The 17,125-nt window shown below is 46.7% G+C and overlaps 1 protein-coding gene across 1 annotated transcript in view; it reads left to right on the top strand.

Annotated features, from left to right (window-relative positions):
- RASGRP1 (RAS guanyl releasing protein 1) overlaps positions 1-17,125 on the top strand; it is a 59,848-nt gene that overhangs the window by 17,666 nt on the left and 25,057 nt on the right. Inside the window, exon 3 of the mRNA XM_084774968.1 lies at positions 14,655-14,760. Coding sequence (XP_084631094.1) covers positions 14,655-14,760 — 106 coding nt within the window. The remainder of the gene's footprint in view (positions 1-14,654; positions 14,761-17,125) is intronic.

Raw genomic sequence — 17,125 nt, forward strand, 5'->3', positions numbered from 1 at the left:
ATAAATAAAGCAGGAAAATGTGACTGGTAGCCATAAGAGTGAAGGGTCAATAAAGGTGAACTCAGAGACGGCACGGTGCTGGAATTAGCAGGCAGAGAATTTTAAACCGCTCTGAAGAATATGTTGGAGAATTCAAAGATGGACAGGTGAGGAGCTTCAACAGAGATGGGGGGTGGGGGGGGGGAAAGGAGCCAAAGGAGAAGTCCTGAACTGAAAAACAAAAAGTATCACTAGATGGGTTGAATTCTACACTGAATGCTGAGAAAGGAAACATCAGTTAAGGCAAAGGCAGGCCGTGATTTCAAAGGGAAAAGCCTGGGCGAAAGTCAACTCAAATTTCAGGTGATGTAACCAGGGCTGACAGGGACACGAATGGATGCAAGATAGCTGGGGATAAAGTTGAGAAACGCTGTACTGCCTGCTCTCAGGACTTACTGTGAGGCTGCGGTTTAATTAAGATGAACAGGCACAAGAAAAAAAGAAATAGATCAGAGGGTCGGAATAACAGGTTTCAGGATGAATGCACACGCAGTCAATTGCTTTTCCACAAAAACACCAAAGCAAGTCAGTGAGAATGGGCATCCTTCTCACAAATGCTGCAAATCACACACACACACACACACACACACACACACAGAAAGAGAGAGAGAGAGAGAGAGAGAGAGAGAGAGAGAGAGAGAGAGAGAGACAGACAGACAGACAGACACACACACACACTCTCTCTCTCCATTCGTATGTATGTAAATTAAGCCAGATGTGAAAAATAATGAGGTGATTCAACGTATTTGATTACAGTAAGGCTCCTAGGAGGGAGTAGAGGTGCGTATTCACACACGATTTAAGGAGGTCTTAAGACAGGACATGAAGCAACCATAAATAATATATGTAACAAATTGGACGTCATAGAAATCAAAAAGTTCTACTCAATAGGCATTGTTGAAGAAATGAATACACAAGCTACGCACGCAACGGAAGAAGGCTTCTGGTAATAAACGCCTGTGACAAGAACATTTGATTGTGTTAGCATACAATAGCACTCGCCCTGTGGCCCAGCTTAATTACCTTTGGGGTTGGGTCGTGGTACTGGGGATCGAACCCAGGACCTTGTACCTGCATGCTAGGCAAGTGTATGTATCACCACTGACTCACACGTCACTCACCCCACCCCTGCCCCAGACAGGTGAGTTACTTTCTACCATGGCTCTCTGATGCACACCAAATTGATTGCTGATGCTTTTCCTATTATGTTTTTCCAATTAGAACTGCCTGGACCCTAGCCTGGGCCCGCTGTCTCTAACACTGCTCAAAAATCACCCACTTAAGCACTTGTCTCCTCTCTATTCCACTGATTTCTGAAGCTGTGAGGATCTTCGTGGGCCTTTTAGTAGTGTGTAGGCCCACCCAAAGGTAAGGCATGAGCTGAATAGACCAGACTGGCCTGACCAAACTTGACCTTCACATCCCTGCTGCAGGACTTTCAGAATTATAAAATCTATGATTTGTCCCTGGATATCTTTCTTAGTCAGGGTTACTATGGCTGTGATGAGATACCACGACCAAAAGCAACTTGGGGAGGGAAGGGTTTATTTCACTCACAGTCGTTTATCATCAAAATCAACAAGGGCAGGAACCTGGAGGCAGGAGTTGATGCAGAGGCCATGGAGGGATGCTGCTTGCTGGCTTGCTCCTCATGACTTGCTTAGACCACCAGCCAAGACCACCAGCCTGGGGCTGGCACCACCCATAATGCCTACAGCCTGATCTTATAGAAGTACCATCTCAAGTGAAACTCCCTCCTCTCTGATGACTCTAGGCTTATGCCAAGCTGACATAAAACTAGCCATCACAAGGAGTAGCTTGACATGGTGGTTGAGGAGTAGCCCACAGAATATCATCATTACTTTGTCACTAGACAAGTAAGTTCACCCACCAAAGTCCCAATTGCTACCTATTATGAATGTCTTCTTTATAGCTTTAACCTGTTTCCATTCACTATGTATGCTTTTCTGAAGCATTAAGTCTCTAATACCTTATCATGGGCATGCCTTTCCTTCCCTTTGCACAGGTGAGCACGTATTTTAGTGCTAGAAGGTGGAAGAAGGGGAAATTTTTTTATCAAGTTGGGAACTTGTGATGCTACTTATGTCATTTTGTGTAAATTCGGTGTAGAGGTGTTGGGTGGTGCTTACCAAACAAGTGAAAGTGAAATAACAACAATTTTGCCACTGTGCCAGGCAGGTGAAGCCAAGGCTTTGCCAACTTTAAGCTCCACCCTTGCTGCCCTCTTACACCTTTGTGGGTATGGATTTTTTTCCCCACTAGCAAATAAGTGATCCAGCTCCTGCGGGTGGATGTGGGAGCCCCAGGTTTTCCTACTTATGGTGGTGCATGCGCACAGTGATGCTTGAGTGTTTTCCAGCCTCCTCCCGTGGTGGCTGTCTTGGGGGGCATGCTCTGCAGCCTTCTCCCATGGTAACTGTCTGGGGGGGCATGCTCTCTGCCCTCCTCCCATGGTGGCTGTCTTTTGGGGGCATGCTCTCCAGCCTCCTTCCATGGTAGCTGTCTTTGGGGGGCATGCTCTGCAGCCTTCTCCCATGGTAACTGTCTTGGGGGGCATGCTCTCTGCCCTCCTCTCGTGGTGGCTGTCTTGGAGGGGCATTCTCTTTGGCCTCCTCCCATGGTAGCTGTCTTTGGGGAGGGCATGCTCTCCAGTCTCCTTCCATGGTGGCTGTCTTCTGGGGGGTGTGATATGCAGTCCAGGAAAGGGTCACATACAGAAACTAAATTGATGTCTGGATTCTTTATAAATGACTTATCTTAGGCTAGAGAAGTGTTTCCGTTGGTGAAGGGCCGACAATGCAAGCATGAGGACCTGAGTTTAAAAAGGCAGCTGCAGCAACGGAGGCCTGTGGTCTCAGTAACCAGGAGGTGGAAATGGGAGGGTCCCTGGGGTCACTGCCCAGCTAACCTGGTGGAATTAATCACTAAGTTCCACGGTCAGCGAGAGAGCTTGTCTCAGGAAAACAAGGAGGAGAGTGACTGAGTGCTCCTGATGTCAGTCTCTGGCCTCCAGATGCCCGAGCTTATGCCCCAGCATCAACACACGCATATACCACACTCACACCAACCAACAAACAAACAGATACCTTGCTAGGATACCTAGGGCTCAGCCTGTAAAACACACAGATTGTCAGGGTTTTTTTGTTTGTTTGTTTTATTTTGTTTTACAGTACTGAGGATCCAACCCAAGGCCTGCCCCATACTTGGCACCATTCAGCTACCACCTCAAACTGTCTGTTTTTACAGAATACTAGGTCAGAAGTTGCTGCTTGCTTCACTGGGGGACCATCTATCTGATATTTTAGCTTTCAGGAAAATGATCAGAATGAGGGCCGCTTCTCAGTCTAGTATGTGAGGTCCTGACACCATGACCCTGGTCTTCCTTCCCCTCCATTACTCCCTTCATATCAAAACTTCCTAATCCCACCAGCTTGGGCTTCTTCTCCCAAACATACTTTTATCTCTGTCAACTCCAAAAAGAAATCATTTATTCCCCCCAACACATTTACTTCCATTTTACTCTGTTAAAATCTGTCCCCCTCCTTCAAGGCCAAGCTCCAGTGTCACCCTCCTTCTGAAGGTCAATTCTGGCGTTCCCTTCCACTGAGCTGCCGTAGCATTTTCTTTGTCCTTCTCTGCAGGCCTTCAGCGTCTCCTGCACAGTATCATTGTTGGTAGCTCCTGATGCTCAGCTTTCACGGACAGCAGGATCTTTATTTTACCCGCAGCCCCACGGCCACCTATCACAGCCCTGTTTCAACAAAGAGCTTTTGACTAGTTCCAAGCATGGAACACCATCTCTGTTACTCAGCAGTGGCCTATTACTACTCGAGGGCTGCTATTTAAACCAGGGGTGATACTCAAAACACATAGTAACTGGGACAACCCAGGTCTTTATCAAGCCGAACAAATGCCTTTTGGAGCATCGTGAGTGTCAATCCTGATTCTGTGCTTCTTCTAGATGAAAATGGTTCTTGTCCACCTCACAAGGCTGTGCTGATCAAATGAAGTAATGCATGTGAAAGTTCATGTGGAACAAGACGGGGTTTGCAGATGTCAGGGCTGCAGGTGGTCCTCCAGCACCCAGTGCGGGGCTGTCTCCTGGACCTTCAGTGACCCTCAGCAACACCCTGACTCCTGCTCCATTTCCCTTCAAGTCACATCCCAATAGCAAAGCAAAGAGCTTTTGAGCAACTGATCAGGATGCCACAAGCTTGAGAAATCTTGGAATCAACCGATTAGGTCTCCCGTATCTCTTGGTATTATCTTCTTCAAGCCAGACCTCTTGCTGGCTTTAGGTTAAAATGTCAATATTTTCAGACTTTTGAGAAATCCCATCAAAAATTTAAAACCTAGGAAGACTTTTGAGCATTACTGTAAATTGACTCACTTAAGGATTCCATTTGTTATTGCATATGGACCTTACAATCCAGATTCTTTAATGTTTTCTGAGCATCTTGGCTGTTCTGACTCTCCTCTGTGTGACATAGGCTGCTCTGCCTAGATTGGTGAGTGGACTGATCTCAATTGACAGAAACTAAGGTTTCATCTTAGTCCCTTTGTCCTCAGTTTCCTGTCTCCTTTTCTGGTGTGTTCTTCCTTAAGAATTGTGTTTGAGCCCTCACGATCTCATTTCCTCCCTGTATGCCCTCCCGTCTCTAAATCATGCTAATACAAATCATTAGCTACTTCCTTCTCCTGAAAGCATTAACTCTTTCCCACCAAGCATTGATTGCTTTCTTGGTGTTTATTGGTCATTTCCAGTCAAAGTCTCTTCTTGCGCTTTTGTGTTTCAGTGAAAGAAATGGTTTCAGTGTTGTATATACAGCAGGGTCCTAGATATCCTTGGGAATTGACAGCAGAGGAGACATGACCCTTTCCTTACTCTTGAGCAAGTCTCATCTAAAAGGCAATGCAGAATTATAATAACGATGAATAAGCTAAAAATCTTAAGAATTTAATGACAATTATTATTTAGGACAGTATTGTGCAGCCACCTTGTGGCTGTGGGACCATTGACACATTATATGTACCACACTTGAGGGTGTTCCTTCAGGGAAATGTGCAGTGAGTGTGCAGTCATCTGAGAACCTCTGGGATGTGCACAAGCCCACATATAGCCACATTAGCCGTCATCTACCGTGTTATATGCTCCTTTATGAGCCAACTTCAGAAACCCTCAAGTGCTCAGCCAAAGGATGCTCTTTTGTCCCACAACCCTCACCATGAATTCAAATCCACAGCTGTCGTGCACTAGTTGTCTCATTTCCGGCGGGTCACATTTCATCGCCTACATTCCTCACATATAAATAGTGACCCTAATGCTAACCACCCAGGGTCTTTGTGAGACCTGGAGGGGACAGCACAAAAGGAGAAGATGGCTATGTGCCATAGCCGGGGCAGGCTGATCATGCTTCGACAGCTCAGGGAGAGTTTCGTGTGCTCATGTGACAGCTGTCAGGCCACTTATATGCTTGAGACCCACAGGTCACAAAGACATCATACAGCGTAAACTCTGTCCAGGACCTTGAGTGTCCCCGCCCCCATCCCCAAAATGCCTGCCTTCTCTCCTAGCTACATCTCTGCCAAGAAGAATAGGGTGGGCACTGTCCAGCTGTGAAAATGAGCAAACTGGGCCTCCGAAATGGTCAGCACACCCCCCCTCGATAGCCAGAGATAGAATCCTGTGTCTACTCCTCCTCACAACCATATAAATCTGAGCAGGTGACCCGGCCCCCCAAATTTCAGTCCCTTTGTCAGATGCCACTGACGTCATCTATTGATACTCTGTAGGGCTAATACGAAAAGCCTGTGTTGGCACAGCACAGGGAACACAGGAAGAAACTCCAGGAATGTCAATGACAGCAAAGCACAGAAAGCAAAAGAGAAAGGCTAGAGCTGAGTATCTTCCAGCAATGCCCAGTGCTTCTCCTGGTCTCTACCTGTGCGGCTGGGGAGTGCTTTGAGTTGCTCAGTTTCGAACGTTGGCAGTTTCCGTAACGCGGTCACGTGACGTCGGTTCATTACTCAGAACGTTCGTGAATCACAACCTCGATGGGTTCAGATCAGCTCCCCACCTCTTCATGCAGCCTTCATCTCAACACCTCTTAAGTTCTGAGGGGCTCAGGGGAAGGTGCAGGTAAAACCCAGCACTAGGAAGACTTCTGGGAGGAGCTACAGCAACCATGTCGGAGGGCCAAGTACAGTCTCAGTGGCCCAGACGGTGTGTTGGATCACAGTGGACAGTCACTCTTGAGATTGTTACCTATTCCCTGAAGATCACAGTCCTGGCCCAGAATAATCAAGGAGTAATAAAAGTGTGTGGAGAAGACAAAATAATGTTGTGGATCTCACCAGAGAAGTAGGGACCACCCACCATTTGTCAGAGTGCTTTACCGTTTGCAAGGCAACTGTAGTCAGTCGGTTGAAATGTAACCGAATCCCAGTGGTTGTCAAAGAAGGAAGACGGACTTTCAGAGTCATCACCTTACATGGTGCGGGGATGGGTTTTTTTACAGAACTGTTCGAGGTGGAAAGGCAGCATTTGGTACTTCGCTGGTTTAAATCAGCACACCTGGTTGTTGTTAGGCTGCCCGGCACTACACTGCGTTATCTATCATCTAGGCTTGTCGATCTGAGAGGTTCGAGTTACACATGCAAAAAAAATTTCCGAAGAAGGCTGAGGTCATGGCAAGCGAGTACTTTACAGATGGGTCTTCCATTATTTCACTGCGTGTGGGAAGTTCTCCCCCCCCCCCCACTGCCCCCGTTTAGTACCTGCTTGGCCTGTTGTTCCCTCCCCAAGGCCTAGAGTTTTATTTTATTTAGGAAAAGCTACTATTACACAATTTTTTACAACTTTCTTTTTTCTTTCATATACTTTGATCATATTATTTCTCTTCCCTCAACTCCTCCCAGACCTTCCCCATCTCCCTACTTACTCTCCCAAACTTCATGCTTTTTCTACATATCCAAAAAAAAAATCAAAACAAACAAAACACCCAAGTAGACAAAGAATATAAACACACACACAAATATATATATACTGTTTTGTGTTGGCAACACCTAGAGTTCAGTACACAAGAAAGAAGAGAGAGGGATAAATATCAACAAGCAAGGTGAGAAAGAGTACTGACCCACGTTTCCCACCTAATTTGTTTGTAGCTCTGTGTCCTTCAAGTCCCGTGGTTTTTGCCCAGCTCCCCACCTGCCACTTTCTGGCAGTTCGCTGAGTTCCCTCTGGAAAGTTGGGGCCTGGCCTATTGCTTCATGCCTAAGTGCATTCCTAGGACTACAGCGGGTCAGATCACAGCCTGCCTGCCAATGAGGCTGTGTCAAAGGCAGCTTTCTTTTAAATCAAATCAAACTGCAGCATCCTAACCAGTCAGGCGATTCTACTGTTTGATGGGTGCTGGGAGTAGAAGGGGGTGCGGTCTTCCAACAGTACCCTTTAGAGTCTGAAGTCACAGCGTTGAACTAGAGTCCTGCACACTGGGTCTTCCCTCCTGTCCCACTTCCACCCTGGCCCAGTCTTTAGTTCCTTGCACTCCACCCACTCTCTCAAAACTCCACCCACTCACTCTCAGAACTCCACCCACTCACTCTCAGAACTCCACCCACTCTCTCAAAACTCCACCCACTCACTCTCAGAACTCCACCCACTCACTCTCAAAACTCCACCCACCCACTCTCAGAACTCCACCCACTCACTCTCAGAACTATGTCCAATTTGCAGAATTGCTAGGGACAGCTCCCCTCCTGACTTCTTGGGCCCCTGGTTCAACAGATGTGGCAGGTCCAGATTCAGGCAAACATCGCCCCGGGGGGGAAACCAGCTGTTTTGTTCGGCAGAGGCAATCCAGCTAAAAAACCCTTTCTCACTTTAGGCAATTCATGCACTTGGTTAGACATTTATAGCTCGCAATCGCTCATCTAAAAAATCTAGGTCATTCTTTATGCCCAGCTTCATGCCTCAGAAGCAAAGCATGCTAGGGAGAGATGTGTCTGTTGGTGCCTGGTTTGCTGTAGAAATACAGAAAGTTCTCCTGGCTATGCAGGGTACTGACAGCTTAGGGAAGGACCATTTGGCTCCTAGGCCGTCAGCATTGTAGATGACCCAGGCAAATGGTACCACTAACATCTACCTCCTGTGGTCATAAATAATAGTGGGTAGATTAAGGTTAGGATTGCTGGGGACATTTTTAGAGCATGCCCTATAGTTCTAGAAGGAGGGGTGAGTCAGTGTGGGTGCAGCAGTTCTTAACAGAGCTAGTGGGGAGAGGAGGGAGGCACTAGTGGGAATAGCCTTGTAGCATAGGTGGCTAAATGGTTAGTCTTTTCCCTAAGACTTTACTGCCTCAAGGAGAAATGCCCAGGACAGAGCCAATGCTGGGGACCAAAGACCCTTCCTGCTAGGTATTCAATTCGCCAGCCCCCTGACCACAGCCAAGGCATGTTGCCTCCATTTCTTACTTTAATACCAAGTTCATGGACATCCTAGGACCCAGAGTCAATCAAGACAGGAAGCCTAGCAGAGGACCCTGGTAAGCATGAGACCTTTAACCTCTCAGGCCTGCTAAGATCTGCATGGGTTGCCTATCCTTGGATCTGTCAGCACCTCTCCCAAGCTCCACTCCCCAGCAGTGGCTTTCTGTTGTTTCCCTGAGATAGACAATAGTGCGAATAGTTCCACCATAGCAGTACACAAATGCTACAGACCAGGAACGCCCTCGCCCCCACCAGCACTGTTGAGAGCAGCCGTACTGACTGGCGAGGTTGTTTCAGGTCCCCAACACCTGGCATATCACTTGGTTTCTCCACACACTGTTCTCTCCCTCTCAGGTCTTGCAGGGCTGACATATGGATTGTATGTTTTAAGCTGTTAAGGCAGTAAAAGCTATGAAAGTTGGAAGTGTATGTAAGTAACCACATTCCTTTTTCACACACGCTTGCTGTCTCACTTGTGGCTGTCAGCATTAAAAACCACTGAACCCGACACAAAACGCAGGGAGTTTCGGTGTATTTTCCAGGGTTTGGGGAATCTTATCGTCCTGCCGTCAAGTAGGTGTTACTTCTCTGAAGCGTTTGCCCCGTTGTGGTGTGTCCAGACTTCTGACAGCGCCTGTTGGGTTCTGCCTTCATTTCTGGGATACTGATCTCTCTGACAGGCTCAGCCTTGCCCATGGGTTTCTGATCCGAGCTTCTCAGATCCCTGGATAGAGCACACATGTTACTGCAAGCCGCCCCCCCCCTTCCATGTTTCTTCATTCTCGACACACCGATTTCTGACATTCTGCCTATGGTACCCTCAGACTATTTCACACGTCACGATATTTCCATGGAAACCAAAACAAAGGGGACAAAAGGGCTGCGTGTTATAGTTTCTCTCCGGTGTCGGTTATGCGCCTTTGTGCCTCGTGTCAGCTTTGCAAGGGTGGCATGTCTAATGCTATTCCTCAGCCAGGTCTCAATGGAGAGCAACCCTTTCCCCTGGTCAGCAAGGTGGGAAATGTGGAGCACAGCTTTTGCTGGTTTTTTTCTTGCAGGATTCGGACCCCAAGGAAACAGTTCATCTGTCTGAAAAAGCTAGTAGTGTACTTAAATCTAAGGCAAAACTAAAAAAGCAAGAGTGTCTGAGATGACTTAGACACAGCTGGGCCTTGATGTTCCAACTCATCTTGCCAGAGACCTCATAAGGTCTTCTCTCAGAGGTGTCTCTCCCTTCCCCCAACCCTTCCTGTGAGGCCTCTCCCTTCTCCTAAGCTTTTGGCCGTTCTGCATGGTCCCTGTGATTTCTCTTCCTAACATTTGGTACCTAAAACTACTAGGTCTGCTGGCTGAGGCTCACTCCTCAGCTGGATCCAGGGCTCTTCAATGGTAGCATTTCCTCTGCTCTCCATCCATCTTCCCATACCTAGGACATTGCTTCTCACAGAACAGTTTCACGATCAGCAACGGTTAGCAATGGAAAAGCATGGTTCGCAGTGCTCGGCTTGAGTCCAGAGCCTTGTACATGTTAAACAGGTGCCCTCTCAACAAGCAGCACCTCTGCGCAGCCCATCAACTCTTTAAAACTGAAACAGAATGAAAAGTTGATGCCTAGAACAGGTTGGGAGTCCCATGTCTTTACTGGTACAAGTAGAGGCTTGATGCCCATACATTGACCTGCAGGGCTTTTAGAAGGAAAGGGGGCATTAGGTAGAGATGGAGACAGTAAACCATTGAGAATGTGTGATGCTGTAAAGTAAAGCTCTTGGCTGTGCTGGGACTGATGGTGGAAAGTGGATTGTCTGCTCATATAGATGACTTCAGAACTCACATAGCTTTTTGTTCATTCTATCAAGCAAATGGTGCACAGATTAGATGTGTTTCATTAGGGTATTTCCCAAGATGTATATGTCCATCATTACTCGGGTCAAGTTGCAGAGAAAATAAGAGTGACATCTTGCACTCCACTGACAGAGAAAGTAAGCGTGACATCTTGCACTCCACTGAAGTTTCAGCCCTTTTAAGAATAAGCAGCAGCAGATGGTTCCGAAAAATTATGCACATTTTATTATGCATTGCACATTTCGCTTATTAGAACTTTTCATATGACACCCTGCATTTTTTAATAGCCTAAAGATGAAAGCAAAATAGAATTATTCACTGAAATATTTAAATCACCTTATAGCAATTATAACAAAATATCAAAATAAAAGCCAGCACCCTGAACGGTGGATAGATTCCCTCCCCCCTCCCCCCCTCCCCGCCCCCTTGACCAGCATCTTGAAGAGGTGTGCTTGGTCTGTGGGATGAGGGCAGAAAGGAAACGCCCTCTTGCTGACATCATCTAGTCATCAAAGGTCATGCAGGGAAGTGATGGTGGGAGACTTTACTAAGTCAATCTCTTTGCAAAAGGAGAACCAGGAAAGGAGAAGCCCCAGGTAGGTGGAGAGATAAAGTGTTTCTCTCTGCTCTTTCCCTCGCTTCGTCTCTGCCTTCCTTTTCTGAGTGAGTCATCCCCTCCTGGACTTACATTTGCCAGCACTCACCCCCGCAGAAAGCATGTGGGATTCACAAGCCTTCGTGGGGGCGTGTCACCGAGACTGTAGAAGAGGTATGGGGGTAGAGTGGAGTGTGCAGATGCTTGTGAGTCTTGGGCAGGACTCCCTGGCATCTTAGAGACAACATTCAAGATCAGGATGGAGCAACCGTAACATGGAAGAGACTTCTAGAAATCATCAGACTACAAAGACCATTCTTCCATATGTGCGTTGGCTCCAAGCAGGCTTTCTCGCAGCATTTCTAGACCCTAGAGCCAGAAGGGGTGGACACGTTGTTCTTAAAGCTCACTTGAGTCAGCCTCCCATTTAATACATGAGTCCCTTGGCCTGACAGATGGCCACACAGCACACAGCCAGGTGTGTGGGAAAACGCAAGGGTGCTGGAATCAAGCAGACTGGGCCAGGTCTACTGCCTCTATGCCCCACCGTCTCTTGGACCTAGAACATATTATGCAACCTTTCTACCCTTGAATTGCCTCCCCTGCAAACTGTTAACTATGAGAACGTTGTTAGGTTGTTCCCAGAATTAGAAATCACAGTTCCATGCTTAGCACAGCCTCGGGCTGCAGAGGGCTTTAGTAAACGGGCATCACAGTGCCAGCCTGCTCATTTGGTATCGGCTCCAGACTGTAAGTCCTCTGTGATGGGAATGCTTTGAGCATTAGGGGTGCCAAATTCTATTTCCTACAATGTCTGTCCATCAACTCAGGTGCTGCCTTTTGTGATCTTACAGAACAAATTTAAATCTGTCCCACCAAGTGATTATAAAATATTTGAAGACACTTTCCATGTCTCCCTAGTTTACTCCATGGTGAACTGTTTTAGATCTGTTAATCCTTCCAAAGACCTTGTTTGATCTCATTGAGGATACTTGAGGGACTCTTTCCTTCCTTTGTGAGCATCTGTGGGAAGGCATTGGCCAACCATAAGGAGATGTGGGGATAGCAAGTCACAGGGGCAGTCCACTCTGAATAAGTTTGTGTGAACATGCAAATGTGTGCACCTCACAAGTATAGTTCATAATTTCTCCTGCCTTTTGCCACTGTGTTGAGGGATACGAACACTACTACTTCTACGAAGGAAAGCATGTTGTAAAATCATACTGTCAAGCGTGGCATTGAAAGGTTACTCCCTGTAGCACTCGTTGGTTTTGTTGCATTGTTGTCCTCATTTTTTCCTTCTGTTTGTTTAATGCATCTTACATGACTTGAACTTCCTGCCCTTCAACTCAAGGCTCAAAAGCATGACCTGCTTTAACCAACAGAACAAGGCACAGGTGACAGCAGGCTGCTTCTAAGCATAGGTTTAAGAGGCTTTGGATATTTCCATTTTCCATGTGTCCTGTCATTGTGAGTAGAAGCTACTCACACTAGCTCACTGGTCCAAGGAAGGTGGGAGACTTGTAGAACCTGGGCCCCCCAGCAAAGGCATTGGTATCTGCCAGCACATAGTCAAAGCTATGGGCCTCTCTGTCAGCATAGAGAAGGTGTTTTAGTCAGAGCCTAGATTAATTCATCTAGGCAAAGAGTTCACTTTTTAATTTAAAATTTAAGAAGTTTTAAATTAAAAAAATGTTAGCAGAAAGAAGTGGGAGGACTAAACTGTAGCACAAGCTGACATTTAAGAGCTTAGCAGAGGGAGAGGAGACAGAAGAGGACCCGAGAGAGACGTGACAGAGTGTACAGTGATGGAGCCAAGAAGAGAAAGCCTTCCAGGAAGAGCCTCGTCAGCTCTTGGCTTTGGTTGGCCCAAAGATTAACTGAATCATAAAGTAAGGTGAGAACAGGGAAGTTATTGGAAGCGTGGAGCTGATCAGCAGCCTTGAAAAGAAAATGTTCAGGCCAATCATGGTGGCTCCTGCTTAGCATCCCAGCAGTTGGGAGGCCGAGGCAAGTGAGTCTCCAGTTCACGACCAACCTAGGCTAAGTACACAGATCCTGTTGTAAATTCAACAAACAGAAAGGGATCGCCCTGAATCTTGAGGAAGAGGGAAACAGATATACAGAGAACCAGGATTGATTTACTTTTGGTTTAAGTAGGAGATATGGAAGCACAATTAAATGTCCGTGAGCATAAACCAACAGAGAAAGTGAGGCCACTGCCTCACCAGGGCAAATAGCTTTAGCAGCTCTTAAAAAGAGGAGATGGGAACGGAGAGATGTGAGCTGCCACGAGACCTCCCGTGGTGGAGGCGGGCAGGCAGTGAGGGCTGTAGAGAGCCAGTAAACACTCGAGTTTTCTCAATGACATATTTGGTTCAGGACTCTTGAGATTATGTCCTTCATTTACATCTCACTAAACTTGAAACAGAATTAAAATGACCACCCCTTTTACAGTGCATTTTAGGAGGTATTATAGATGATAGATAGATGATAGATAGATAGATAGATAGATAGATAGATAGATAGATAGATAGAAGACAAACAGATCAGATAGATAGGAGAGAGACAGACAGACAGACAGACAGACAGACAGATGGACAGACAGACAGACAGACGGACAGACAGACAGACAGACAGGACTCCTTATGGAGATGAGAGTGAAATGGAGAGATGAGCCACCAGAAGTCATTCCCATCCTTAGGTCCAGTAAGTCAGGAGACAAGCCTGAGATGGTAGTGTGAGCACCATAGCCACGAGGGAAGACCCAAACATTGTGACAGCTCATCCAGGGAGTAGGAAATGGGTCAAAGCAGAGAGGGGTGAGAAAGAAACAATCCGACTTCTTTCTCCTCTCGTCTCTCAATGATTGTTTCAAAAGACTAAGCCCAGCTGGATTCCAGCTGGCAAGTGGTCCTGTGGTCCTGATAAGGTTATTCATGGTGAAGGTCAGTGAGTAAACATGGTAAGGACAAGTAGCACAGCCCCTGACTTTTCATACTCTATAGACCAAAACAGTGCTGGAAAACAGTCTGAGGGGCGTCTTTACACCCAATGCTACTGTACAGAGCACAGCTTGCTACCCACTGAGATCTGAAATATGCAGCTAATGGTGTCTTTTCCAAAGCATCATAGACCCTCACAATGACTGCCACTCTTCACATGGAATGTTTATTTTTATTTCACCACAGAGCCCTAAGGGTTTGAACAGCTCATAAGTTCAGGGCCCTCACTTACATGAGCTCTTTCCAAGGCCAGAAGACAGCCCTAGAAATGCATCCAGCTATCCATGTGCCATTGTAAAACGTTTGGAAGACAATTATTTTAACTGTCTATTAACCCTGTGAATTCCCACTCCGACCCTAGAGACGTCACTCCCAACCCCCAATTGTTACACAAACCCTACAGCTAGCTGCCTTTGCTTTCAACCTAGATGTAGACTTTATCCCTTTGATACGACTCTGTCACCTCTGAGGCAGCTTGATTAATGGACTCTTGGGGATAGGAGAGGGGTACAGGAAGGTAGCAAAACCCAGGAGGACGGGCGTGCAGCCTCTGAGAGAGAGCAGTGTTTGAACAGCCCTCGGCTGTCCCCTGGAGTTTCGAAGGAGGCTCGGGGTTCCCAGCGGTTCTCTGTGAGGGACTCACATGCTGACCTTTGCATTTCCAGATGCGGATGGGAACCTGTGTCGAAGTAACCAGCTGTTACAAGTTGTGTTGACCATGCATCGCATCATTATCTCCTCGGCTGAGCTGCTGCAAAGACTCATGAATCTATATCCTTGGGCCTCAGAAAGTGTGCCTCCGCTTCAAGTGTGCCTTTGTTTGAGGTAGTTTGGAATAAAAGTGAGCAGTAAATGGCCTCACCTGTCCTTTTAAGGGTACGGCTGTGCTCACACCGCTGCATATGTGCACGTGTGTGTGTGTGTATGTGTGTGTGTGTGTGTAGTGTAGTGTAGTGTATGCACCTATGTGTGCATCTGTGTGTGTGGCTTCTTTGGGGTGGGACAATATTATTTATGCAGATTTCTCACACACAAAGGCAGGCAACATTAATATCTTTTGTGAGTAAAAAAAAAAAAAAGGAATATTTTCTTATACATCAATCACAGATGTAGTCGTCCTACGCAGACTGACCAGGGCGGTTGTGAGTCTTGAGTGATGAATTTCTTGATGGACTTCACGTGAGTTCTTTAGCCCTCGGGGTTCTGAAGAAAGGTTTAGCCACCTAATCTGCGCAGTCTTCCTGCTCCAGGCTGTGGCACTGCCTGTGGGCCAGTTAGACCTTACTGGATGTGTACGAGTTGTCAGCTCTCTCCTTCTGTGGTCCCCAGGAGAAAAGTCCTGCTGTTAGGGACATGACACAAGTTAGCACCTGAGGCCCAGGTCTCGGGGGTTGAGTCAGGACTTGTGACTGTGCAAATCCTTTTCCAGAAAAAGAAAGAAAACAAAAGCAACACTACAACCTGGGAAAGAAAAAGGAAACACAACAACCAGACTCCCTTCTCTAAACCACCATGAAACTGTATCTTCCATCTCTGAGAGCTGTTTCCCAGGGTAGAACACTGGGATTGGTCCACCGGATGAGAGGTGCCCGTAATGAGTGGGTGCCTCCTCTGCAGAGAATTCCAAACCAATTCAGTCTGCTTTGTGTGACTCCACGCACCAGCAACCGTGAACAGTGCCAGCAATGAAGCACTCCTTCCTCAAAATGCACTGGCCTCAGGACTAGATGTACTTGAGCGGCCTCCTTTGGGGCACCACTGGGTGCTAATTCCTGCAGCAGCCCCTACACTGCTGCCCTGTGACATCCCACATGCTCCAACCCCCCGCTCCCCAGAGCTCCCTCTCACACAGCCTTGCAGTGGCACCTGCTCCCCAGCCATGACACATTCAAATGTCCCTCGTCTAAAAATAAACTCCTAACCCTGTTTCCCCTTTATTCAACTGTTAGGATTAGAAATCTGATGTGAAACCGTCTTAAATAGGCTGCCTTCACAATTCTCCAACCCATACTCCCACTCGCTCCTAAGCACAACTGCGGTTCCCACCCACGTACTCAGACTTTCCTCTGCTCTTGCTGCGGCCTCCCAGCTGCCAGGCACAGGGGGCTTTGCTTCTTTCTTTCCTCTTGCCTTCCCGAAGCAATGAGCATCACGACGGCCCATGCCTTTGAGGCCTTTCCCCCAGGACTTCTGGATTGTACCCTCCCATGTCCTTCCCAGGTCCTCATGTGACCTCTCCCCCCGAGCACACGTTGACACAGGGTCCATCTTCTGTCTTCTCATTTGGCGGCTGGGAGACTTCCTCCTTCCGAAGGGCTGCTGAGGGCTGCACAGAGCACAGCTCCTGTGCGCAGAGCATGGGCGGGTAGGGAGGAGGGCGCACTGCAAAGAAAACCAGCTCCCTTGATTTAAAGAGGGGTGTGTGTCTGTGTTTGTGTGTGTGTGTGTGTGTGTGTGTGTGTGTGTGTGTGAGTGCAGTGCGTGTATGTGTCCTTCCCTTTTACTAAGGTAGAATAAACATTTCGACAAGTTGAAAAAATTGATTTAAAAATGGCCCTTCAGAAGTATTTTTGAAGCATGTGCCTTGTGCTCTTTATGTCCATCTTACACGTTTTCTTATTCTGACAAAGAAACGTGGGGCCAGTCTATGTTCCTGGCTTCTGAACTTTTCACTTCATCCATTTGCCACCGGTAGCCTAGACGTGCTTTGATTTTGAGTATACTGTTGATGTGTGAAGTTTTGTGTGGATTTGTTGTGATCTGTATTTATGTTTGTGTGCATGCATATTTGAGCTCTAATTTCAAGAATAGATTTAAGAAGAAATTAATATGTTCACATAAATTTTTCAAATTAGTCCTATGTTTATTAAAAGTACAAAATTGTACCATAAGTCTTTGTGTTTTCAAGTTTAGTTTGCTCATCTTTAAGATTAATATTTTAGGGTTTCTTTTGTTTTGTTTTGTTTTTAATGAGCTATAGTTTATCACTCTTAATGGGCTAACATTCTTATAAGTATTCTAAAGCTGAACATACAATCAGTAAGTTTTAAACTTAAACTACACATATACTGCACTTAATCAAATATTTCACACTGGAGTTTCAAACCTGTAGGTCCAAGAGGCTCAGTGTCACTGA

Source organism: Acomys minous (genome assembly GCF_964271855.1).
Source record: "Acomys minous genome assembly, chromosome: 3".
Taxonomy (NCBI): Eukaryota; Metazoa; Chordata; class Mammalia; order Rodentia; family Muridae; genus Acomys; species Acomys minous.